Raw genomic sequence first — 25,860 nt, 5'->3', positions numbered from 1 at the left:
ATGGATGTGATTGTAGATACCTCCCTAGTTTTGGGAAAATTTCTATATTACTTTTTGGAATCTTTGGTTTACAAGATAATTCCCAAGACGAAAAAGAATGTTGCTGGAGAGATTGTACTTATAACGGGAGCTGGAAGTGGACTTGGGAGGCAATTGGCCATACGTTTTGCCAGACTTGGAGCCATTTTAGTTCTATGGGACATTAATCAAGAAGGCAATACGGAAACGTGTAGACTGGCCAAAGAAAACGGTGGTGAGAAAGTGTTTCCCTATACGTGTGACTGTAGCAACAGACAAGAGGTCTACAGAGTTGCTGATCAGGTAAGCTGACTGGTGTTCTCTGCTTCTATTCCCAAGGAAAATACTGCATCTCATATGCACTTTTACAGATAGAAGTTTGCCATAAATTTCCCTCGAGCTTTCTGTGTGTTTCCTGCTTGACTCTGCATGTCAGAAATCAGACTGTGTAACCTCCAAAAGGGAGAACAGTGTAAACAAGGCAAGTGGGAAACTGAGAAGACTGAGCCCAGAGCTGCCCAGCTGCGTTTTCGGGGGTCTCATTCACCGGCCGGAGGTGGTGGAAAAGAGGCCTCCTCCTGGCTTTGCAGCTCATTGGTTGTACAATGTTTAACAAGTTACTGGCCCTTTCTAGGTCCCTGTTTCTTCAACTGTAAAACGAAAGGATTGAACCAAATGATCTTTAAGATGATATCCAGCTTTAACTTAACTTTCTATGTTTTGTGATTTGTGATTCCTCTTTTTTTGTTGTTTGTTTTTGAGACATAGTCTTGCTCTGTTGCCCAGGTTGGAGTGCAGTGGTGCCCATCTCAGCTCGCTGAAGCCTCCATCTCCCCAGTTCACACAATTCTCCTGCCTCAGTAGCTGGGATTACAGGCCCACACCACAATGCCCAGCTAATTTTTATATACTGTTTTTAGTAGAGACTGGTTTTCACCATGTTGGCCAGGCTGGTCTTGAACTCCTGAGCTCAAGTGATCCGCCCACCTTGACTTCCCAAAGTGCTGGGATTACAGGCGTGCACCAGCACACCAGGCCGATGGTTTGTGATTCTAATGCATCATATCCATTATCATCATGTACTGAGGCTATATATGAAATATACAGTAAAAACAAAACAAAAAAATATAAATATACATTTAGCATATTTTAGACCAAATTTCCTCTTAGACTTAGCCTGTTGATATTTGTTCTAACTCCACATTAAATATTGACAAATACTCTAAATTGCAGCTACCATCTGCTATGTAGCTAGCAGGTACCCTAACAACAATGGGTCAGCTTTTGAGTAGCATTTCGGCCATGTTACCTCAAGTACGGTGTGGTGAGGCCTGATGCAGATGGAGGGAAAGAAACAGAATCGAGCATTTCCATTTTGTTTTGCTCACTATGCCTGGGGGCGAACACAGCACAGCCTGCAGGACCATGAAGGGGAGCACTGGGGTCACTCATGAAGCAGGGAGTTTGGGCCAGTGGTGGGGGCCTTTATGTGTTTTCCTCAGAAAGGAATGGGCAAGGCAGGGTAAGCATGTTCAGCCCTGGTTAATTGTAATAACTTCAGGGGGCTCTAGGGCATAGAGGCTGCCCCTGGTTGTCTGGTACCTGGCCCTGGTGTGACTGGGGTGGGCATAGAGCAGCCCAGAGTGTGAGGACTCAATAAGGGAAGTGTTTGGATATGTGGACTTAACTGGTTGCTCAGGAAGGGGAACTGATCAGCCTCTAGCCATTGCCTCAAATTGGTCAAGACACACTAGAAAAAAAACAAAAGCCCACTATATCACAAATAGTTACTATTCTAAGCACATTACACACATCACCACTCATTTAATCAACACAATACCACCTTCTTAGGTATACATCATTATCGTCATCCCCACTAACAAATGAGAAAACTGAGGAACAAAATGAATATGTAATTTGCCCAAGATCATAAAACTAATGATTAGCCAAAACCCAGGCAGGTTGAAGCCAAAGTGTGTTCTCTTATCCACTATGCTATGGCCCAAAGGGGTGCGAACACTTTGATAACAGAATATCCAAGGGATTTTCCATCCCTTCAGCAATCAATCTAAGCTCTACATATGAAATTCACTTATTGATCCATTCAAAAAACATTGATTGAATCCTACTCTGTGACACTTAACCTTCTGAAGCACCCTCTTCACCCTTATCCATCATTTTCTATTGCCTTCTTCTTTATTTGGTGGTCCCACAGGATTTTTTCTTTATAATTCATCATGAGCTAATGCAAGTATTGTATTGTAGATCCTTAGGCATATTTTAGTACAAAGCAAGTGGAATCAAAGTTAGTCCTCATTTGTAAAGGGAAAGACACGTGGCTGGAAAAGTTCGTACACGAATATATCCGGGATGAGCTTGGGAAGCAGTCTAACAGAGCTCCAGTCCCAGTACCACTAACTAGTCAGATCAGGACCCTGGAGAAAGTTTTTTCTTCCAAAGTATCATCCCATATAATCTTCACAAGGAAGCAGGTACTATCATTTTCTCCATTTTACTAGTGATGGAGCAGAGGCAGAGAGAGCTTAAGGAACTTACCCAGGCCTTAGAGCAGACAAGTGAGGGACCCCATCACCTAGGACAGACCCCATGCTGCATCCCCAAAGGGACATCAACAATATGTGCATAATGGAAAGACCCCCTCATAATCCTCTTTCTTTGATCAAAAGTATTGTAATCTCCTGCCCTTTTGCCCCATTGCCAACCCCTAACAAATCTTTCCTTCTTGGTCAACATTTTCTTGCTACTTAGTAGAAACCAGACTAAAAACTTTAACCTAAAATTATCTTTTCACATTAAAATGTTCTTTTCTGCACTCCTATAAATAGAATTTTTCTCAGCCAACTACTTTATATGCTTTTTTTGTATAATTTCAATTATGTAGCAACTTCCAAGAAACCTAAATACTAGGGTTGTACTTCAAGACTTTCAACAAACCACAGGCTTTACCGGATTCCTTGAAATTTGTGGAAAGGTGAATAGCAATAACAGCATTCTGAAAGTGCATAGTCATTAACTTCCCAAAATTAGATTGAGGTAACATTCTCATCTCCAACATAGAAAACCAATTATTAATAAATTGCTTTTGTTAAAATAAGCAGGTTCACAATTTATTTTCAAATGTCCAGATCCAATCAATCATTAATATTTATTTGTACATGTGCGTATGTGTGCGTGTGCACACACATGAGACTTGCCTGTTACAGCAATAATCATTTTGACTAGAAAGAGCAGTAAATTTGGGGGAAAACAGCTTTTTGTGTGAATTTAAATTGGGTATGAATCACTGTTGCTTTTCTCAAAAGCTATGGGTCTTTTGGCAAGATCTTAATTTCTCAGAGCCTGTTTCCCCATCTGTATACTAGGATAATGATGGCTCCCTAGACTGCCTCTTGGAGTTACAGTGAAAATTAAATCCTATGATCTAGATAAAATTTATCTTGGCCCTGTTGTCCCTAAGGCTCAGGGCTTCTTAAACTGCAGACAGCAGCCACTGGGCTTTTCTTAAGTGTTCAGGAACATATTAAGCTGAAGATTCCACCTCTTTCTTGGGTCTCTGTTTCCACCTCATTGGTCTTGATGAGCACTTGCTCACACTGATTGCTTCACCAAACCAATGGGATGCCTTTCTTTAAAAGTTAGTCTCCTGTGGATGTTTGCCTCTGCCCTGCCTCTCTCCGTAACAGAGGAGTCTAATTCCTCAGCCCAGCATCAGCTCAGCAGTATTAACTATTCCTTTCCTAGCTCATTCCAATCTACTACATCAGCAGCAATATTTACCTTATTCTCCAAATCGTGTTATCTGGCAGGCTCAGCTAGCAGTGCATGAACCAGGCATTAGAAAACAAAGTCAGGGCAGGCGGTGCTCCTTGTTTAGAAACAAAGAAACAGATGGTTGTATAAGCTGAGAGATCCAGTTCAGGGGAGGAAAGTCTTAATTGCTGTTTAAACATACTTCATGGTTTGCCATTGGGTCAGCTTTCTCAATGTCACCTACAAAGTCATAATAATGTGAGTCAAAAAGGTGAAGAGAGGAAACCAGTCTCTCAGGTGTTTCCTGAAGCATACTCTTCTCTGAGCAGCGCTTGTGGTATACTGGGGTTTATGCAGGCAGATGAGGTGGGCAACTTAGGAGGGAAGAGTGAAGGAAAATGAATGAGGACTTAAGAGGCATAAGAGCGGCACAGCTGAGGGACTCAAGGCAACATCAGTCACAGAGAGTAATTCGATTCGACAGGGTCTGTTGGATAGAAGAGCACAGAAACATGGAAGTCCATCCGCAGCCGATGAAAGGCATCCATGTTTAGGATGTGTTCATGCCGAAAACTGATCTGACTTGAGGGAATGAGATATGTCTTGCCTTCCTCCTCAGAGAGGAGTAGGGGAGATGATGCCCACAGAAGCAGGCATCAGACACCCGCTGACGTACTACGGAAAAACCTGTAGGCCATCTGAAGGGAACCGTCCTGAGACATGCAGGGAGGCAGTGTCACTCAGACTCCACTGCCATTAGTGACCCAGGAACAGGCAGTCGTGTAACAGAAATGGGAGGTGAGGAAAATATGCTGCAGGCCGTCTTCACACAAAAAAAATCCAGAATCTGGCTAAATCTGGTTTTTTTTTTTTAAGATAATTTGTCATAAAGTTACTTTAAAGCTGAGGAATTTCTACATGCAAGATAAAAATATCTAGCTTCAGAGGAACTACATGAAAAAAATGAGAAAAAAAAATTGCAACTTGGGAAAATAAATGTGAAAATGCAACGCCTCAGTTGAACTAATGCTTGCCTCCCTCTGGCCAGGTCAGGAAAGAAGTTGGTGACGTGACCATCCTCATTAACAACGCTGGTATAGTCACAGGAAAGTTCTTACTCGATACTCCAGATCACATGGTGGAAAAATCCTTTCTTGTAAACGCCATCTCTCATTTCTGGGTAAATCTCTTTCTTTACCATTTTCTTTCGTTGGTGAGTACGAAAATTCCATGCAGTCCTATAAACACTTGTTCGTGCATTTCTCTATAAACATACCATTTGGGGATTTTCCATTGAAAGATGTGGGGTCTCAATCCTTGCAGGGTTTATCTGCTGTGCTTTTCCTGATCTTGTTTTATTCCAAATTATCAGAGTAATTTCCTTCCCTCTACCCTCTGCAGTTCGTTCTCAAGACTTATTAGGCTGTTCAGAAATCTTCCCACCCAAATACAAACTAAGAGTGACAGCAATTATACAAGAGAGATTTAATTTGGCCATGAGTGCAAAAGGAGCTTGTGCAGAGACAGGGGCTATTTTTAGTGTGGTGGTTTATGGGCATGCAGGACTGGGCATTCTAATACAGGAATTAAGATTGGGATGGATCACAATCACCACCATTTATTGAGTACTTGCAGCCATGATGCCTTTTTCATTCTCGTTTTACAAATAAGGAAACTGAGGCCCAAAGTATTTAAATGAATTCCCCAAGGTCAGGCAACCAGTAAATGGTGGCCCATGCTTACAGAAGGAAGAAGTGTGGAGGAGGGAAAAATTACAGAAAGAGAATGAGTGAATTCATGACTCAGGAGTGTCTTTCCTGAGGCCTGGAGTGGTTTACACAATGTTGCCCAGTAGGGCTGTCTTTGATGGGGGAAATGTCCTTCATCTGTGCTTCCTAATATGACAGCCTCTAGTCATCTGTGGCTACTGAGCACTGGAAATGTGGTTAATGGGATTGAGGCACTAAACTTTTAACTTTGTATCATATAATCTATTTAAATACATGTTTATTTATTTATTGAGACAGAGTCTCGCTCTTTTGCCCAGGCTGGAGTGCAGTGGCACAATCTCAGCTCACTGCAACTTCTATCTCCTGGGTTCAAGTGATTCTCCTGCCTCAACCTCCTGAGTAGCTAGGACTACAGGTGCCCACCATCGTCCAGCTAATTTTTGTATTTTTAGAAGAGATGGGGTTTCACCATGTTGACCAGGCTGGTCTCGAACTCCTGACCTCAGGTGATCTGCCTGCCTTGGCCTCCCTAAGTGCTGGGATTACAGCTGTGAGCCACCACACCCAGCCTTAAATGCATATTTAAATAGCCACACATGCTTAGAGGCTACTTCTTTGGTCAGTGCAACTCTAGAAAGTGCGTAGAGGCTAAAGGAGAGAGGAGTTACCAGAGATGTTTCCACTAAGAGGGTTCATACTTGATGCTGCCAGGGGATGAACAGGAATCAGTGGCAAATGGGGCCTGTGGGAGGAACAGGTGCTGAAACCAGGGTCTTGGGAGACATGGGGAAGTGGGGACAGGTATGGCCCCAGTCCTCTGTGTCTCCGAAAATAGGACCTTGGAATGGGCTTCCTTTACGTGTCACCTGATTCCTCCCTCTTTCCATGCTACTCTTTTATACCACTCTCCATGGAACTCAGAACTATATCCTTGGTCTTCTTCCTTGGTCACCGAAAAGCTAATGGGAACCCCCACTAACCTATTTTAACCAATATTCCTTGAGCACTTACCACAGTGCTTGCCATATAATATACGTCCCAGAAACATTTGTGAAAACCATTGATTTCCTTCCCTGTACTACCCTACCCCAAACATTTCCTTCAGAAAGGGGAAATGTCATCTTACTAAATGGAGCGAGGGTGCATTCATTCCAATCACATCACAAATCTAGAAATCATCCTGATTCCTCCCCTTCCCTCACCCCACATCCTTGGCTGTCCCTGCACGACATGCCCAAGTTCATGTCTCTCCCTTCTGCCGCCAGCCCCTAGATCAAACCATCCTCATCTCTCACCAACAGCTCTCCTCAGGGCCTTCCACCCTCCACACTTTTGCCTTCTAACCCATTTTTATCTGGGAGCAAGGTGATCTTTTCAACAGGTTAATCAAATAATCATCTCACTCCACAGCTGAAAAATATTGAGACTTCCAAATGCACTTAGAATAACATACAGTTGCCTGTCATGGCCTCCCTTATCTGTCCTTCACCTCTCATTCTCTCTACTTTCTGCTAACTTTCTACATGCCAAGTTTCCTGATTAAACTCCAGAGAACATCAAGCTCTTTCTCATCTGAGGGTTTTTGTACAAGCTGTTCTCTCTCCAGCAGGAATATTCTTTCTCCTGACTCACGTAGTAGCCCTTTCTCATTCTTCAGGCTTCTTGTAGCCTCTGAACTTGTATCTTTATGTTGTGTGTGTGCTCTGTTGTTTGCCTTGAATCAGCTCTACAGGTGCTCAGAGCTATTCATAAACACACATAAGCCTTCCGGTTGTGTGTCAGCAAGCCTAGAGACAGATGATACTGAGCAACCACTGAAACCAGGAAGTCAACTTCCATCTGAAGATGATGGAAAGACTCTTGATTCATCTCAAGAATTAGAGAACTTTTTAAAATTTTGTTCTACGGCTCTTACTAGCTTATCTATTTCAAGGCTGTGAAACCAAACCCAAGAAATATGTCTCCACCGGGTGCTGCCTGCAGTACTTCTGGGGAGAGATTGTACTGCAGTTCTTCTAGTAAGAGATTTGCTTTTTTATCTTGAGGTCTCTCAAACCTGCCAAGGCTACTGGTTTGCCAGGAAGTGACCTCCCTTACTACCTGTAAGGCTGGCAGGGGACCTATGACCCATAAAGCAGGTATCGGTTCAATTTCCTGAGGAGACAGCTGGTTCAATATATGAACAGCAACCATCATCCCTGAAGAATAGGCTTGTCATACATGATTAAATTAAACTTATTCTTAAATGGGGTACACCTGTGCTCTGGTTGCATTATCAAGCTATTCATTATATCCTGGAAAAAGAAGGCCTGGCTCTTACTGAACAGGTACAAATAGGCACATCACCATGAAAGATGAAGGATCTCAGTAAGTCATTGCAATAGAATCTACCTAACTGCCTTCAGTAGGTTTGTGCACAAGGGCAATTAATAGCTTTCATATTATCTGTAAAATTAGCTTGATTGCATATGAATGTACAATGATTAGAATAAGTTAAATTTCATTCCACACATTTTTCTAAGCTTAACCTATTGTGAAAACATTTGTCTGAATTTCAAGTACTAAAATTATTATCATCCTTACATTCCTTTGAATCTTCACGTAGTTTATAATCTAAACCAAGATCCCCATAAGATATTTTTCCCTGAATTAAGATAGCATTCAAAAAGTTGAGTTCCGCTTTGCATTAGCTTCCTGAAGAGAGAACTGGAAACACATCAAGAAAGAAAAGGGGCTTGCTCACATGCCCATCAGAAAATAGAACTTTGACCACATGAAATTTCCCTCACTGATGCTGTGACCCAGACATATACTATTAATTCTGTTCTGCCTGATGCTGGTCAGGGCCTGCTTTCACATAGTCATCTGCTCCTGGACTAAACAGGTTCTATGGACCTGGCTCAGCCCCAGACGTGACCTTGCAGGGGCCTCCTCACTGTGGCAATGTCAGCCTACACTGGGAAGCCCATTCCAATGAGTCAATCCTTGGCACGGTCCAGGCCACACTGCAACTCTGAGTGTGTCCTTCTGGGCTGTCTTAACAGGCACAGTTTCCAGTTTATAGTACTAGAAACCTCCAGGAAAGAAGAGGAAGACTAGAAATTACCTACTGATGACAAAACTGAATGGCTCTAGTTAATTCATTTCAATAACCAAAAATACCAAATTAAGAAAATAGAATCTGCTATTGGGATGTAAGACATAATTATTTTATAAGAATTTGGTTACTTATTATAGCAAGAGCACTGACAAATCCTCAGGGTCTTTCTGACTGTCCTGGCAAGTGTGCAGTCTCTGGGTAAATATATTTGTATTAATAAATTCATCCAAGAAAAGGTTGAGTTTCCTTTTGGAGTTGACAATTTTTCCCCACATTTTCTCAGGGCAGGTCCTAAATAGGGTTCAGCTAATTAGGAAATGTGGAGCATACCCAATATACCTCATTTTCTCTAGCGACCCTGCTGTTAATTGCTGTGTTATGAAATCAGGCCAAGGGAACAGACAATGGGTGATTTGGTCACCTAAGAAGTACCAAAGATGACTCTGAATGCAAAAACACCTCTATAGATTTATTTTTCTAAACAAAAACTATGGAATAGCTATAATTGGCTGCCTTAAGAGCCAGAGTGACAATAGTTTTGTTTTGATTTTTAAATATACCTAACAGCACATCACAGTATAATTATTAAGGGATTTTAGATCTTTCAGATGCGGCAAATTTTTGGCTATTTGATTTAACAAAAAGTTAATTAGGGCTCAAGTGCTCAGAGTGAGAATATTTTGACAAGATAAGAATCCGTGCTCTCTGGGCAGACTACACAAAGGTCAAAAATAGGCTTCCAATACCTCTTGTTTATAACAGACTGGAATATTCCAAGAGATTTTAAGCTACCAGGTCCATCATCTTTATCATATTTGTTTCTTTTGTTCATTAACTTTAATATGCTCTTATATGTGTGTATGAGCTTAAACACACACAAAAACTGTATCACTATGTACCTATATCATTTTTAGCTTTCAATGATCACTTTAAAACATAAACAACTTTATCATATTAAAAGTTAAGGTGTATATTACATTGAATTTACTATCTCAATTGAAACTTTACAAAAAAAACAAGTCAAAGTGGTGCTGAGTGACTCAATACCCTTTCTCTGTGAATTTTAATTTTTTTAATTGCATTGGTAACCAAAAATTTCTCATAAATTTACACAACTTAATATTATCCTAAAATATTCAAGCCATTTAAGTTACACTACAGAGCAATACAATCACTGTTGATATTAAAAGCTTGTCAAAGGGACAACATTGAAAACTTATAAAAGGCAATGCAAGTGCAGTAACTAAGAAAAAGCAACTTGCAACACTAAAGTTCAAAAACATCAATCTTTATTTGACAGTAAAGTCATCATTCATTGTAGCTCAATTTAACTGTATGCATATCTGTATTCTTTATAACCAGAAATGTTTTGCGGAAACAAAGATAATCTGTCTGACCCATAAACCAGCGTTGAAAAATTTAGAAAGGGTATTAATTTGGCTTTTCCATGAAAAAAAAAAAGAGTCTTACATAAATGCATTAAAATGAAATCCAGCAAATCTGATGTTTGTTTTCATTACATCCCACATGTGATAAAATCAGGAAATCCTAATTAACAGGATATAGCTGTTTATCAAACAAAATCCTGATAAACAGCATATAGCTGTTTGTCAAACAAATCTGATTTGTTCACAGATTTACTTTGATTAGGAGTAATGTACAAATCTAGATCCATATGTAATTTTCTACTAATCTCTCAGGCACTAAAAACACTTTACAAAAGGTAAAATACATTTTTGGCAACTAATTGCTGACTCAACACTTACTTTACTCCTTTTTCTTTCCTTTAATAATAGATATACATCTAGTGAGCACAGTTATGGGTCCCTATGAGCAATTCATCTTCTAGAATGTTCTAAAAAAGTGCCCCACTGGTAGATAGGGCTGCAAATTCAAACAGACCTTTGTCATTACCTACTACTTTCCCCTCTAGGAGGGAGAACTTTTCTCAACTGAACACACAAGAAGCTAGCCGCAGATTCAGCCACAGCCAAAAGTAAATACACATACAGAAACATTTGCAAAAAAAAAAAAGTTGATAGAGAAACGCAGACAAAACTGAATTCCTAGGCCAGGTACCGTGGCTCATGCCTGTAATCCCCGCACTTTGGGATGCTGAGGCGAGTGGATCACTTGAGCTCAAGAGTTCAAGACCAGCCTGACCAACATGGCGAAACCCCATTTCTGCAAAAAATACAAAAACAAGCCAGGCATGGTGGTGCGTGCCTGTAATCCCAGCTACTGGGAAGGCTGGGTCATGAGAATGGTTTGAACCTGGGAGGCAGAGGTTGCAGTGAGCTGAGATCACACCACTGCACTTCAGCCTGGGTGACAGAGAGAGACTCTATCTCAAAAACCAAAACTCCTAAAAGTGGCTACATCCCTGTGAACAGGTGACTTCCCACCCTCATCATTTTTTTTTTTTTTTAATTTCACCAGTGTTCAGTTGTATCACAAACTATTGTAGGCCACTGCTTTCTCTCCCTTACTCTGGGGAGTTTCACTGTCCCCAGCCATGGGATTTCTTATAAAGGTAGCACTGACACTCACCTTCAACTCCATTTCTCAGTTTCATTTTCTTGAAAGTTTCATAAACTTTTAGATATCAATAGTGCTGCCACTGCTGGGCCTCTATACCTAGGCTTCCTGTCCTTAAACCTAACTGGGTCTACCAGACAGTCACTGAGATGTTGTCTGGGCCTCTGGCCAGATCTTTCACACCTTTGTGTTGAAAGACAATAACCAGCTCTTGTCATTTCTAACTAGTCTTCAGTCATGACTGATGCGACAAGAATTTAATTTTTGAAAGACAAAAATGTTACAACTATAAGACACGGATGTATAAATTGTCACCTCACTTGGATAGGAAATGTCATAAGAGGCCAATTGTTCACATCTAAGCAGAAACTTGTCAATTAGTTCAGCAGCTCTAGGACAAAGTTACTGAGATAAAGAATATCTCAAAAACAAATGTGTTACTCTTTGATCCAGTGTCTGCTCTCTGTTCTACTGGTTCCTTGTAGGTGAGCACATCTTGGCACTCTTCAAAACTATAAATACCAAATTCTGACAATGTTAACATTGCAATCTCATAGAAACAGATCATGAGCATTGTAAAGGTTAGGTTGAAATCACTGATGAGAGAACCAGTAGAATAACACAACCAATGAGATAATGATATTAGAAACGTGGATTTACACAGTGAATGAGAAAAGGAGTGCTGAAATAAGAATAGATCTAAGATGTGGTAGTGCTTTACTCACCTGGGTGTGTTTAGCTTGCACTGAAATTCACTTTTCCTTAAACAATTCCTCCCATTCTGCCAAACCATCAGGGCAAGGGCAAATCTTGTTTAGGGTAAAGCCAGGAAGGTAAATGCAATTAAATTTTAATATGAATTGCTAAAAACTACATGGAAAAGTTCAGCTTACCAGAAAACTAGGTTTTAAGACTTTTAGCCAACCACAAATATAAAATGTTCATTTGATTCAATTAGTACAGTTTACCTCAAAAGAAAAAGAAATCAAATAATATAGATTAGTACATAATAGCCTCTAATCTCATTGAAAACAATGACTATATGGTACCTACTTTTCTACTGCCACAGAATTTAACACATTATGGTGTTAAATAAATATGTGTTAAATTAGTCAATTCATCAAATACTTATGAAGCAAATATAGTAATGAATGAAATATTAACAAAATGCATTTATATCTTCCAGACTTGTAAGGCCTTCCTTCCTGCCATGATTAAAGCTAACCATGGTCACCTGGTTTGTATTTCAAGTATAGCAGGAGTATTTGGTATTAATGGACTATCAGGTGAGTACTTTGTTTCACCATGTGTCACAGAACTCAGAAATTAGGACTCTTCCAAGAGAGATAGAAGCTCTTCCTTCACCAAGGGGAAATCTCTGAAATAGCTGACTCTATTCATAATACCAGCATTCTCTTCTATTTCCAGAAGGAGATATATTCTTTTAAAAAAAAAAAAAAAAAAAAAAAAAACCAGAATATGCCTATTGGCTTTGGTCTTCTTGGGTTAGGAAACACTGATATGATTTCCATTTTTTGTTGGATATAGCATGTGGAGACGTAAGAGTGGAGTGTGGAGATGTAGGAGTGGAGTGTTTGCCCACATAAATTGACTCTGACAGGAATGCTTTGTCCCCAAGGACAAGCCGGAGAAAGGGGAAGGAGATTCCTTTTTTTTTTTTTTTTTTTTTTGGATGGGGTCTTTCTCTTTTACCCCGGCTGGGGTGGGGGGGGCCCATCTTGGCTCACTGCAACCTCCTCCCCCCAGGTTCAAGTGATTCTCCTGCCTCAGCCTCCCGAGTAGCTGGGACTACAGGCGCCCGCCACCACGCTCGGCTAATTTTTTGCATTTTTAGTAGAGATGGGGTTTCACCGTGTTAGCCAGGATGGTCTCGATCTCCTGACCTTGCGATCCACCCGCCTCGGCCTCCCATAGTGCTGGGATTACAGGCATGAGCCACTGGCCCAGGGAGATTCAATTTTTAAGTGTAAGAGTTAATTCAAATTTTAAGATAATTTCAATTGTCAAGCTCTATTACTAATAGTTCCTCGCTTTGTTTCAGATTATTCTGCAAGTAAATTTGCAGCCTTTGGCTTTGCTGAATCTCTCTTTTTGGAATTAACTATGGCAAAGAAAACTGAAGTTAAAACCACCATCGTGTGCCCACACTTCATCAACACTGGAATGTTTGAAGGCTGTATAAGCAAGTAAGTGAACTCTTAAAGTAATCTTTGCTCTTATAATAATCTTCCACTGTATGTCATCGTCTGATGATTTTGAAGTTTTGAAATAAACAAAAGAAACAATGAGAATGACTAATTTAGTAAAAGAAAATTTCAATATGTATGATATTTATAAATTTATTCAATTTAAAGACAATAATATAGTTGTGAGGTTTATGATTTAGTAAAACTTTAAACCTAAAGTACTAATCAGTATATTAAAATGTAACAGAGAAATTAATACTGAGAACTTTGAAAATATTTAGCATTGTAGTATTGAGAAGATAATTTTTTCCTAAAGAGAATACAAAGGTATAAATAACCTCAGAAATAAAATATTTGGTAAAATTGATTAATATATGGGGGGAAGTATTGCAGAGTGACATTTTGGTATGAAGGTTAAATTTATCTAGAACAGTCCAAACTAGGATGCAAATATAATATGAGAACTTTTACATAGGGAGCCAGTCAGTGGGTATACTGGAAAGTATAAACTGAATATGAGGACAAGTGTAGTTATTACAATAATTAAAAAAGAGACTGACACAATCCAAATGACATGAATCAGCTGTATTTGTGGGACACGGAGACGGCCAACAGAAAGCCTGGCTTAGAGGCAATCAAACTATTTAGAGTCTAGTGAAGCTTTAAAATTAAATAGAAAGTTCCAAAACAAGTGGTCAAGTGTTAACAGAATGTATAGGGGAAAGCTTTCCCCAAAGAGACATCTATTAAGCTGGTCAAAATTAGCAAAGACAATCATTCAAAATTTCTGGAGATTGGCCGGGTGCAGTGGTTCATGCCTGTAATCCCAGCACATTGGGAGGCCAAGGTGGGCAGATAACCTGAGGTCAGGAGTTAGAGGCCAGCCTAGCCAACATGGTGAAACCCTGTCTCTACTAAAAATACAAAATTAGCTGGGTGTGGGAGTGGCGCACGTCTGTAATCCCAGCTATTCGGGGGGCTGAGGCATGAGTATCGCTTTAATCCAGGAGGTGGCGGTTGCAGTGATCCAAGATCACACTACTGCACTCCAGCCTGAGTGACAGAGCAAGACTCTCAAAAAAATAAACAAATAAATAAGTAAATAAATATATAAATAAAATCTCTGGAGATTGATCAAAGGGGATGCAAAAAATCGAGAAGCATTTGTTGAATAAAATCTATGGAAATTCAGTAAGAACACTAAAAGACCACAGCTCTGGGGCTTGGGACAATCCCTCTTGCCTTTTGGGATAATGGTTTCAGCAGACTTGAAAACAAAGTAACAGTTCTTTCACTCTTCCTGGGGTGAAAATGCTATTCTGGGTGGTTTGACAGCCATTGGAACATTGGCAAATCCCATTTTTAACAGCTCCATGCAGGAGAAGGCCTATATTGTGTGAATAACCTCAGCCAGACAGTGCTTGATCATCTTATGAAGGGAAGATCCAGAAAGGGACTCTTGGTGAAGGAGGCAGTTCTTCTTCCCAGAACAGCTCCTTGTTGTGACAGAACTGCTCCACTAAGCTCAGCAGTCAAGTAGCAGGTTCCATCTTCCCCAGATTCCTAAGGCAGGATACTTGTTTTAGGTAGATTTCCCAGGCAATGAGTATTAGCAGATCCCATTATCCCAGGCTCCAACCTGTGGAAGATCCATACAGGGTAGTGGCAATAGCTGGTTGCCAGAATGGTTCCGGTCATCTCCACCTCCAACTCTTACATCCTGATTGATAAGGACAATTTGGGTAAAGTAGTCATGGAAGAGTAAGTTTTATATTACCCTTATCTCCTGCTCCATAGCACAGAGTAACCAGGTGCCTGGTGAATGTGGAAGGCCCTCCTCAAAGACTGGTATCTCTCTGCTTCTGCCATAGGGCCCGACTTCAATTGGGTAAGACCATGAACCAGAATACAAAAAGAACAGGACAACCAGCTAGCAAATTGTGGAGTTTAAGAGGCGAGTGTGATAGTAGAAGCAGACCAGCCAAAGCTTGACTAAGAGATAAACAAAAGAGGCAGTAAAAGATTGTCTGGCTAAAACCACAGTCATCTCTGACAGTCAGGAAGATAGTGTGCATGCCCAAGATTATATCCTCTGAGGAATGACACCAAAACTACACACTGACTGTAGAAGAGGGAGATAGACTTCACTGAACTAGTACAGCCAAGTCACTAAATAAACAAGCCAACAACCATAACTAAAAGCCCTGTGGGAGAGTATTATCCAGTGTTTCTAAAATATATTATCTGTAATGTCTACTTTTTAACAAAAAATTATGAGCTATTCAAAGAAACAGGAAGGTATGACTTATAAGCATAAACATAGAAGCAAAAACATAGGTAACATAGAAGCAAAAACATAGATAACAGAAATTGCTTTTAAGGGAGCTCAGATGTTGGACTCAGGAAAGATACCTTAGAAAGCTATTATAAATACATTCAAAGATCTAAAAGGATCTTTGTTTGAAAAATGAAAAAAGGTATTATGACAATGTCTCATCAAATTTCAACAGATTGAAAGTATAAAGAAAAACAAATGTAAACTTAGAAGTGAAAAAGATATGATGACAATGTCTCAACAAATTTCAATAAATAGTAAACAGAAAAAAACAAATGTAAATTTAGAAGCAGGAAAGAAAAATAACTGAAAAGAAAGATTCACAAGAGCAGTTCAAGAGTAGATTTGAGTTGGCTGAAAAAAGAATGAGTAAACTTGAAGATATATGGATATAGCTTATGTAATCAGAAGAAAAGAGAGAAAATAAAATAAAGAAAAAAATAGCTTCAGAGAAATCTGGGACACTGTTAAACAAATAAATACATACGTGAAGAGAGTAACATTAAAAGAATATACAGAGATGCTGGGCATGATGGCTCACTCCTGTAATCCCAGCACTTTCGGAAGCTAAGGCTCACTTGAGCTCAGGGGTTTGAGACCAGCCTTGCAAACATGGTGAAATCCCATCTCTACTAAAAGTACAAAAAAAAAAAAAAATTAGCTTGGCATGATGGCATGCACCTGTAGTCCCAGCTACTTAGGAAGCTGAAGCAGGAGAATCACTTGAACCTGGGAGGTGGACGTTGCAGTGAGCCAAGATCAAGCCGGTACACTCCAGCCCGGGCAACAGAGCAAGACTCTATCAAAGAAAAAAAAAAAAGAATATACAGAGAAAGGAGCAGAAAAAATATTCAAAGAAGCAAGGGCTAAAAACTTCCTAAAGTTGATGAAAAACATTAATTTACGTATTTAAGAAACTCAGTGAACTCCAAGTAGGGTAGACACAAAGGGTTCCACACCCAGACATATCATAGTCAAAATGTTAACAGATGCAAGCAAACCTATATCTTGAAACTAGCAAAAGGAAAAAAAAATGTCTCATCATATACAAAGGAACCCAAATGTGATTAATGACTGACACCTCAACAGAAATAATGAAAGCGAAGAGGCAGTGCGATAACATATTCAAAGTACTGGGGGGAAAATTACGCACCAAGAATCCTATATCCAGCAAAAGTCTCTTTCAAAAGTGAAAGCAAAAGGAAGGCAAACTGAAGCAGAGAATTTATTGCTTAGCATACCGCCTCACAAGCAGTATTAATGGAAATTCTTTAGAATAAAAACAAGTGACTCCTGAGAGTAATCTGAATCCACATGAAATAAAGTGACAGTAAAGATGACAAAGTAGGTAATTTTTAAAAGACAGTTCAAATGCCTATTTCTTTTCCTTTCTTCTCTTCATTGATTATAAATACAATTGTATAAATAAAATGCACATAATAGTTTTATTTGGCCTACCACATATAGAAATGTAGTATTTTTGACAATAACAGTACAAAGAACATGAGTGGGGACAAAATTATATTGAAGTACATAAATGACACCAGATGGTAACTCAAATCCACAGGAAGAGATGACGAGAACCAGAAATGAAGGAGGTTGATATGACAAAATCCATAAATATATACTTGTTCTCCTTCATTCTCTCAGCTTCTTTAAAACGTAAAACTTACAAAGTAATAACTACAATAATGTGTTTATAACACATATAGACATAATATGTATAACAACAATAGCACAAAAGTGGGAGAGGCATTACAGCTATATAGGAGTAAAGTTCCTATATCTCACTGGAATTAAGAGAGTATAAATCTGAAATTGGTTCTGACAGGTAAAGATGCATATTATATGCCCCAGGAAAAAAAACGTAATTTTAAAAATTATCGGCTGGACACAATGGCTCATGCCTGCAATCCTAACACATTGGGAGACTGAGGCAAGCGGATTGCTTGAGCCCAGGAGTTGAGACCAGCCTGGGCAACATGGTAAGACTTTGTCTCTAATACATATTTATTAGGCGTGGTGCTGCATGCCTGTAGTCCCAGCTACTCAGGAGGCTGAAGTGAGAGAATGGCTTCAGCCCTGGAGGTCCAGGGTGCAATGAACAGTGATTGTGCCACTATACACCAGCCTGAGCAACAGAACGAAACTCCATCTCAGAAAAGAATTATTAAAGGATGCTCCTGTGATCAAAGGGCATAGAGAATTATAAACTAAGTATGCTTAATAGACATCTATAGAATGCTCCACCAAACAACAGCAGAATGCACATTCTTCTCAAGCACACATAACACATTCTCTGGGATAGACTATATGCTGAGCCATAAAACAGCCATCAATAAATTTCAAAGGAATGAAATCATACAAAGTATGTTCTCCAGACGAAATGAAATTAGAAATGAAAAACAGAAGAAAATTTGAGAAATTTACAAATACGTGGAAATGTGACATAGAACTTACATAATATGACTAAAGCAGTGCTTAGGGAAAATTTTATTTTAAAATATAAAACATCTTAAATAAACAAACTAATCTTCCACCTTAAGAAGCTATAAAAAAGAGCACACTAAATTCAAATCAAACATAAGTAATAATTGTAGCAGAAATAAATGAAATAGAGAGTGGAAAACTAGAGAAAAATCAATGAAACCAACAACCTTAATGATCAACAAAATTAACAAAACTTTAATTAGACTGACCAAGAAAGAAAAAACAGAGAAGTCTCAAACCACTAAAATCAGGAATAAAAACGAAGACCTCACTACTGGTAACATTGCAGAAAGGAAAAGGACCATAAGGAAATACTACAAAAAATTATGTGCCAAGAAACTAGATAACTTAGATGAAATGGAATAATTTCTAGAGAGACACAAGCTAACAAAACTGACTCATGAAGGAAAAAACATTTGAATAGACTTAAAGATATTAAATTAGTAATCTAAAAAAAAAAATTCCCACAAGAAAAATCCCAAATCCAGAGGGCTTGATGGGAAATTCCATAAAACTTTTTAAGAAAAATAGCCACCAATATTTCAAAAACCTCCAAAAAAATACAAAAGGACTGACCACTTCCCAACTCACTATATGAGGGCAGGATGACCTTGATACTAAAACTACACAGAGACATCACAAGAAAATAAAACCAAAGATCAATACCTGTTATGAACATAAACACGAAAATCCTCAATAAAATACCAGTAAATTGAATCCAGCAACCTATCACATTAATACATCATGATTAAATAGGATTTATCCTGGGAATGTAAGATTGGGTTAATATTTAAAGAGAATTTAATACAGTATATCATATCAGTAGAACAAAGAACAAAAGCTGCATGATCATGTCAAAACACACAGAAAAAGCATTAGATAAAATCTAGCATGCTTTCAAGATAAAAACACTAAGAAAGTAGAAATAAAAGGGAACTTCCATGACTTGATAAGTGGCATCTATGAAAAAGCCACAGCTAACATCATGTTTAATGCTGAAAGATTGGATGCTTTCCCCCCAAGATCAAGAACAAGACAAGGCTATCCAAATTCACCACTCTGATTTAACTGCTGTTCAATAGAACATTTAGACAAAATATAAAATAAAAGATATTTGGATTGGAAAAAAGGAGCACAACTATCTTTATTCTCAGATGACATGATCTTGTATATAGAAAATCCTGAAGAATACATATGCAAACACACACACACACACACACAATTACATCTACAAAATGAATTCAGCAAAGGATCAATATTCAAAATCAACGTACTAAACTCATTTGTATTTCCATACATCTGAAATGAATAATCCAAAAATGAAATTAGTAAAACAAGTCAATTTAACAACAGCATCAAAAATAATAAAATACTTAGGAATAATTTAACGAAAAAAGCACAAAATTTATCCTATGAAAATTACAAAACATCTTCAACGGAGATTAAAGAAGACTTAAATAAAAATAAATCCTATGTTCACAGATTGGAAGACTTAATATTATTAAAACACAATATTCCCCAAACTGATCTACAGATTGAATGCAATTCCTATCAAAATTCTAGCTGCCTTTCTTGCATGCATTGACAAGTGGATTCTAAAATTTATGTGGAAATGCAAGGTACTCGGAAAGCCAAAGCCATCTTGAAAAAGAATAAGAAAATTGGATGGAATCACACTTCCCTATTTCAAAACTTACTATAAAACTATACTAATCAAGACAGTGTCAAACTTTCTTAAGAATAGACATGTATAGATCAATAGAATAGAACCAATAGTCCAGAAATAAGCTCTTACATTTTTGCTCAACTGCTTTTCAACAAGGGTGTCAAGACAATTCAATGGAGAAATAATACCCTTTTTAACAAATACTGCTGGGACAACTTGATAGCCATATGCAAAATAATGAAGTTGAACGTCAACCCCTACATCATATACAAAAATTAACTCAAAATAAATCAAAAAGCTAGGAGTAATAGATAAAATCATAAAACTCTTAAAGAAAAATGATGTAAATTTCCATGACCTTGAATTAAGCAATGGTTTGTTAGCTATGACATCAAAATACAAGCAACAACAGAAGATAAATAAACTGGATTCATCAAAATTAAGTACTCTTATGCTTCAAGGAACATCGATAAAGTAAAAATACAGCTCAAAGAATGAGAAAAGATTTTTGCAAATCTTAGAGCTAACAAGGGACTTGTGTCCAGAATATATAAATAATTCTTAATGACTCAACAATTTTTAAAAGCCCAACTTTTAAGAATGGCAAAAGATCTGAACAGATATTTCTTCAAAAAAAGATGGCCAGGCACAGTGGCTAATGCCTCTAATCCCACTTTGGGAAGCTTACATAGGTGGATCACCTGAGGTCAGGAGTTCGAGACTAGCCTGGCCTACATAGTGAAACCCCATCTGTACTAAAAATAAAAAAATCAGCCAGGTGTGGTGGTGCATGCCTGTAATCCCAGCTACTCAGGAGGCTGGGGCATGAGAATCACTTGAACCTGGGAGGAGGAGGTTGCAATGAGCCAAGATTGTGCCACTGCACTCCAGTCTGGGCTACAGAGTGAGAATCCATTAAAAAAAAAAAAAAAAAAAAAAAAGATATAAGTGGTTGGTGGTCAATGTGTACATAAAATGATATTCACCATCATCAATCATCAGGGAAATGCAAATCAAAAGCACAATGAGAAAGTACTTCAAACACCCTAAGATGGCTAAACTCAAATAGACAGACAATAACAAGTGTTGATGAGAATGTGGAGAAACTGGAATCCTCATACATTGCTGACGGAATTATAAAATGGTTCAGCCACATTGGAAAACAGTTTGACAGTTCTTCAAAAAGGCAAACAATAAGTTACCATATTTGAACTCCTAGCCATATACCTAAGAGAAATGAAAATGAAATATTTTATACAAATGTTCATAGCAGCAATATCCAAATTGTGAAAACAACCCAAATGTTCATCAAGTGATGAATGAATGAACAAAATGTGGTATATTGATACAACTAAATATTATTCAACCATAAAAAGCAATGAAATTGATACATGCTACCAGGTAAATGTACCTTGATAATGTTATTTTAAGTAGAAGAAGCCAGACACAAAAAACCACATACTGTATGATTCCATTTATATGAAATAGCCAGAATAGGCAAATCTACAAAGACAGAAAATAGACTATTGATTGCCAGGGACTGAAGGAAAGGACAAGGAGAAAATGACTGCTAATGTGTATGAAGTTTTTTGGGGGAGTGATGAAAATATTCTAGAATTAGATAGTGATGAACAATTTTCTGAATATACTAAAAATCACCACATTTTATGCTTTAAGACAGTGAATTTTATGGTATATGAATTACTTCTCAATAAAGCTGTTATTTAAAAACATTGAATAACTTCACATTAACTTGGAAGGCACAATAAAAAAGACAGACAATAACAATGTTGTGAGGATATGGACAAATTGGAACCCTTGCACATTGCTGGTGGTATTGTAAATTGGTGCAACTGTTTTGGAAAATACTTTTAACAGTTCCTCAAAATGTTAAACACAGAATTAACACATGGCCTAGCAATTCCACTCCTAGGTATATGTCCAAGAGAAATGAAAACACATGTCCCCACAAAAAACTTGTACACAAATGTTTATGCAGCATTATTCATAACAGCTAAAAGGTAAAAACAATCCAAATATCCATCAACTGATGAATGGTTAACCAAAGTGTGTCATATTTGTGTGACAGAATATATGTGATGCAAGAATTCAACAAAAATTAACAAAAGCATTCTGTGAAAAGTGATTGATTATATGGAGTTTATAACAAAAAGTAATGTATATTTTATTAGTAGTAGTAAATCATGTACTATACATGTTTTATATCAGCAGCATTGATAATAAACCTATGTATATACACATATGTAGTCATAGCTAATGTAAGTATACTCTACATGTGTTTTTAAGCTATTTAGTTTGTTTCTAACATTATTATTAAAACAATATTAGTAAGAATTGTTAATATGTGACTAAGTCTTATTAAAAACTAGAGTGTTAAGATCACAGAAAGATGACCAGCCAGGATAAGGGGGCATGGTAGCCAGAGAAGTCAGTGACGTTAAGTGATAACTTTTATAAAATTGTTGTCCTTAGATAAACAAACTAAAAAAGAACTCTCCAAAAAGAAAGACTCACAATCCTAAAATGGTAGAGAATTAAACAATGATCTGTAGATTCTATTTTTAAATAAGCATTAGAGCCCTTTAGGCTATAGTTCTGGAAAACTTTTAGGAGAATAAAATATAAAGACTAACTGTCAACATTCAATTGTGGAAAATTGATCAGATTCCCAAAATCAGCTGAAATAAACAGAATTTTTGAGGGGAGTGTGGTTCAACTAATTAAGCAGAATAATTTAAAAGTATAAAATGTCAAAGTAATAACTTATGTGATATTTATTTACATTCTGATCCATTTCAACTATTGATTTTACAAACATCTATTTCTGCTTAATGTTGTAACTGACCTATCTAAACTGATACATCACACATGTTCAAGAGATTTTTTTTTTTTTTTTTTTTTTTTTTTTTTTTTTTTTTTTTTTTTTTTTTTTTTTTTTTTTTTGAGATGGAGTCTTGCTCTGTCACCCAGCCTGGAGTGCAGTGAGGCAATCTCTGCTCACTGCAACCTCCACCTCCTGGGTTCAAGTGATTCTCCTGCCTCAGCCTTCCAAGTAGCTGGGATTACAGGTATGGGCCACCACACCCAGTTAATTTTTGTATTTTTCGTAGAGATGAGGTTTCACCATGTTGGCCAGGCTGGTCTTGAACTCCTGACCTCAGGTGATCCATCCGCCTCAGCCTCACGCTCCCAAGTGCTGGGATTAGCAATTGGGCCACGCCTTGCTGTAATTTTGCTTCTTAATAGTATACACCTATGGGATGTTTGGGAGGAACAGAGAGGGAAGAAAGAAGCGAAAAATCTAAAAGCTAATCCCAGTGCTTTGGGAGACTAAGGCAGGCAGATCATGAGGTCAGGAGATCGAGACCACCCTGTATAATACGGTGAAACCCTGTCTCTACTAAAAATACAAAAAAAAAAAAATTAGCCGGGCGTGGTGGCAGGCGCCTGTCTCAGTTACTCAAGAGGCTGAGGCAGGAGAATGGCATGAACCCGGGAGGCGGAGATTGCAGTGAGCTGAGATTGTGTCACTGCACTCCAGCCTGGGTGACAGAGTGAGACTCCTTTCAAAAAAAAAAAAAAAAAAATCTAAAAGCAATCACTTCCATGTTTAGACCATCACACACCAGAAAATCAACAAAAGCAGAAAGTTTACTGCAGGAAATTAAATATATTGGCATTAGTCCTATTACTGATCATAAGAGAAAACACAAGGCAATTCCTAAGATTTGCATTTTGTTTGACTAGTTTTTCTGTTTGTTTGTTTTTGTTTTATTATTATTATTATTGTTATTATTATTATTATTATTTTTAGATGGAGTCTAACCCTGTTGCCCAGGCTGGAGTGCAGGAGCACAATTTCGGCTCACTGCAAACTCTGCCTCCCAGGTTCAAGAGATTCTCCTGCCTCAGCCTCCAGAGTAGCTAGGATTACAGGCGCCCACCACCACACCCGGCTAATCTTTGTACTTTTAGTGGAGATGCCGTTTCTCCATGTTGGCCAGACTGGTCTAGAACTCCTGACCTCAGGTGATCCAGCCACCTCAGCCTCCCAAAGTGCTGGGATTACAGGTGTGAGCCACTGCACCTGGCGTTTGTTTGACTGTTTACAGCTGTATGTTATAGTTCCATATCTGAAATTTCATAATCAATGCCCTATGATAACAGCAAAAAATACCAGTCTGATAATATCACTATTTGTTATTGTTATTCCAGGTATCCGTTTCTGTTACCAATACTGGAGCAGGAGTATGTGGCCAAAAAAATTGTAAATGCTATTTTAGAGGAACAAGTTTATTTAATGATACCCAAATTTGTATATATCACATTGATTCTTAAACAGTAAGTTAATAATGATCTCACTATCATTCTGGTTATTGTGAACATATTGTCCAATCACTGCTACCTCTTTTGCATATGAAGCTACTTTATATATTTATTTAATGGTAAGAGGAAGAATCTTAATAGTGCAAAAACAACTTATCGGATTATTGCTGTGTCTTGGTTGCTTCAGACACTGACTAAATTTAACAATTATTTAGGTATTGCAAAACACACATTTTTTGTTTCAACACAAACAAGTAACAAATTATTTAGGGTTTTTTGTTTGTTTTTTATGTTTTTGGTTTTGGTCAACTATTCAGTTTGATTAGTGTAGAGCTCTACTTTGAAAACGAGGGACAACAAACCACAAGTATGTTGCCAGAAAAATATTAAGGGCATTTTACAATTTCTTCATTTTATTTTGCGAAATAGCTCTGGCAACTTCATGCAAGGCCCATGCTATGAGTTCCAGGTATTTGTTAATGGATTCCACCCAGGTCCACATTTAGCATTTATGTGGTGACATGCTAGCTACTGTGCTGATAGCTTTGCATGAGTTTTATCAATTTAGGAAAACTGAGGTTTAAAGACAGTAATTTTTGCAGGGTTAAACAACTAATAATATGTGCGCAACTAAGTTTCAAACTGAAGTTTCCAATTTGATTACAGAGCTTAAGGTCTTACCCTCAAGAAATACTACTTCTTTGCTGTAAGTAGTAGCAGAGTAGAAAGCACAAGCAGAGATTCACTATTACAAAATTATGTTACTGATAAATACAGTACTTTCTTTACTATTTATATCTATTCAACATATTTCCTATTTATCCTTAGCTGACCTGATTGCTTAGCTAAGTCAAAGTCCCACATTGTACATTCCATCACATCTGTCCCTAGTTTTTGGCACACTCATCACACCCGTAGTTACTTGCTACCTTGCATGATCCCTAAGAACAGAAAATATTGTCTGAATTGTTTCCTGCTGCTTGCTGCAGCCTAGGACAATACCTAATGTGTAATTAGCATGCCATAAATATTTGCCACATCAAGCTGAATTGAGCATAACTGAGCTGAAGATACAGCCTCTATCCTCAAGGAACTAAAATAATGGTTCTTCATCTTGGGTGCACATTGTAATCACCCAGGGAACATTTAAAACTACAGATTCCTGGGCCCTACCCTCCAGAGATTCTGCTTAAATGGTCCAGTTTTTTTCTAGTTTTTGCTACCTTTTTTTAGTCTAGTAAATAAGGATATATGTACTCTTTCCACAGAACTCAGGGGTGTGATACAGGGATAAATTGCGGCCTGAGCAATGGGGCTTTTCAAGGCTCTAGTGATTCCAAGGTGTAGCCAGGGTCAAGAGCCATTGGCCTTGAGGATGGTGATGGTACTTGGGGGTGACACAGCACTTTTCTCTTCCATCCTCCCATTAAGTGACACTTTGAACTTTGTATAATTTGCAGTTACTCTGTGCAAAGTAGTTTATTTGACTCCTCTCAAAGGATCATAATTTTTTTCTCTGCTTTTCTTCTAGAATAATGTCTCCAAAAATGTTGATAGCCCTTAGTGAGTACCTTGGAGTGGACACTTGCATGGTTTCTTTCAAAGGGAGAAAGAAAGCAAATGAACTTCAGACTGAAACTGAAGGAAAACGCCAATAG

General features: G+C 38.1%; 1 protein-coding gene across 1 annotated transcript; it reads left to right on the top strand.

Moving 5' to 3' along the window:
* On the top strand, positions 1-25,860 carry LOC105552074 (short-chain dehydrogenase/reductase family 16C member 6). The gene is made up of 6 exons (XM_011997588.1): positions 1-321; positions 4,838-4,969; positions 12,344-12,464; positions 13,220-13,364; positions 24,092-24,217; positions 25,734-25,860. Exons 1-6 carry the CDS (start codon positions 1-3, stop codon positions 25,858-25,860), a joined length of 972 nt encoding a protein of 323 aa, XP_011852978.1.

Source organism: Mandrillus leucophaeus, unplaced genomic scaffold (genome assembly GCF_000951045.1).
Source record: "Mandrillus leucophaeus isolate KB7577 unplaced genomic scaffold, Mleu.le_1.0 Scaffold542, whole genome shotgun sequence".
NCBI classification, from domain to species: domain Eukaryota; kingdom Metazoa; phylum Chordata; class Mammalia; order Primates; family Cercopithecidae; genus Mandrillus; species Mandrillus leucophaeus.
Note: the sequence above shows the minus strand (reverse complement) of the source record. Positions and strands in the feature narration are given on the sequence as shown.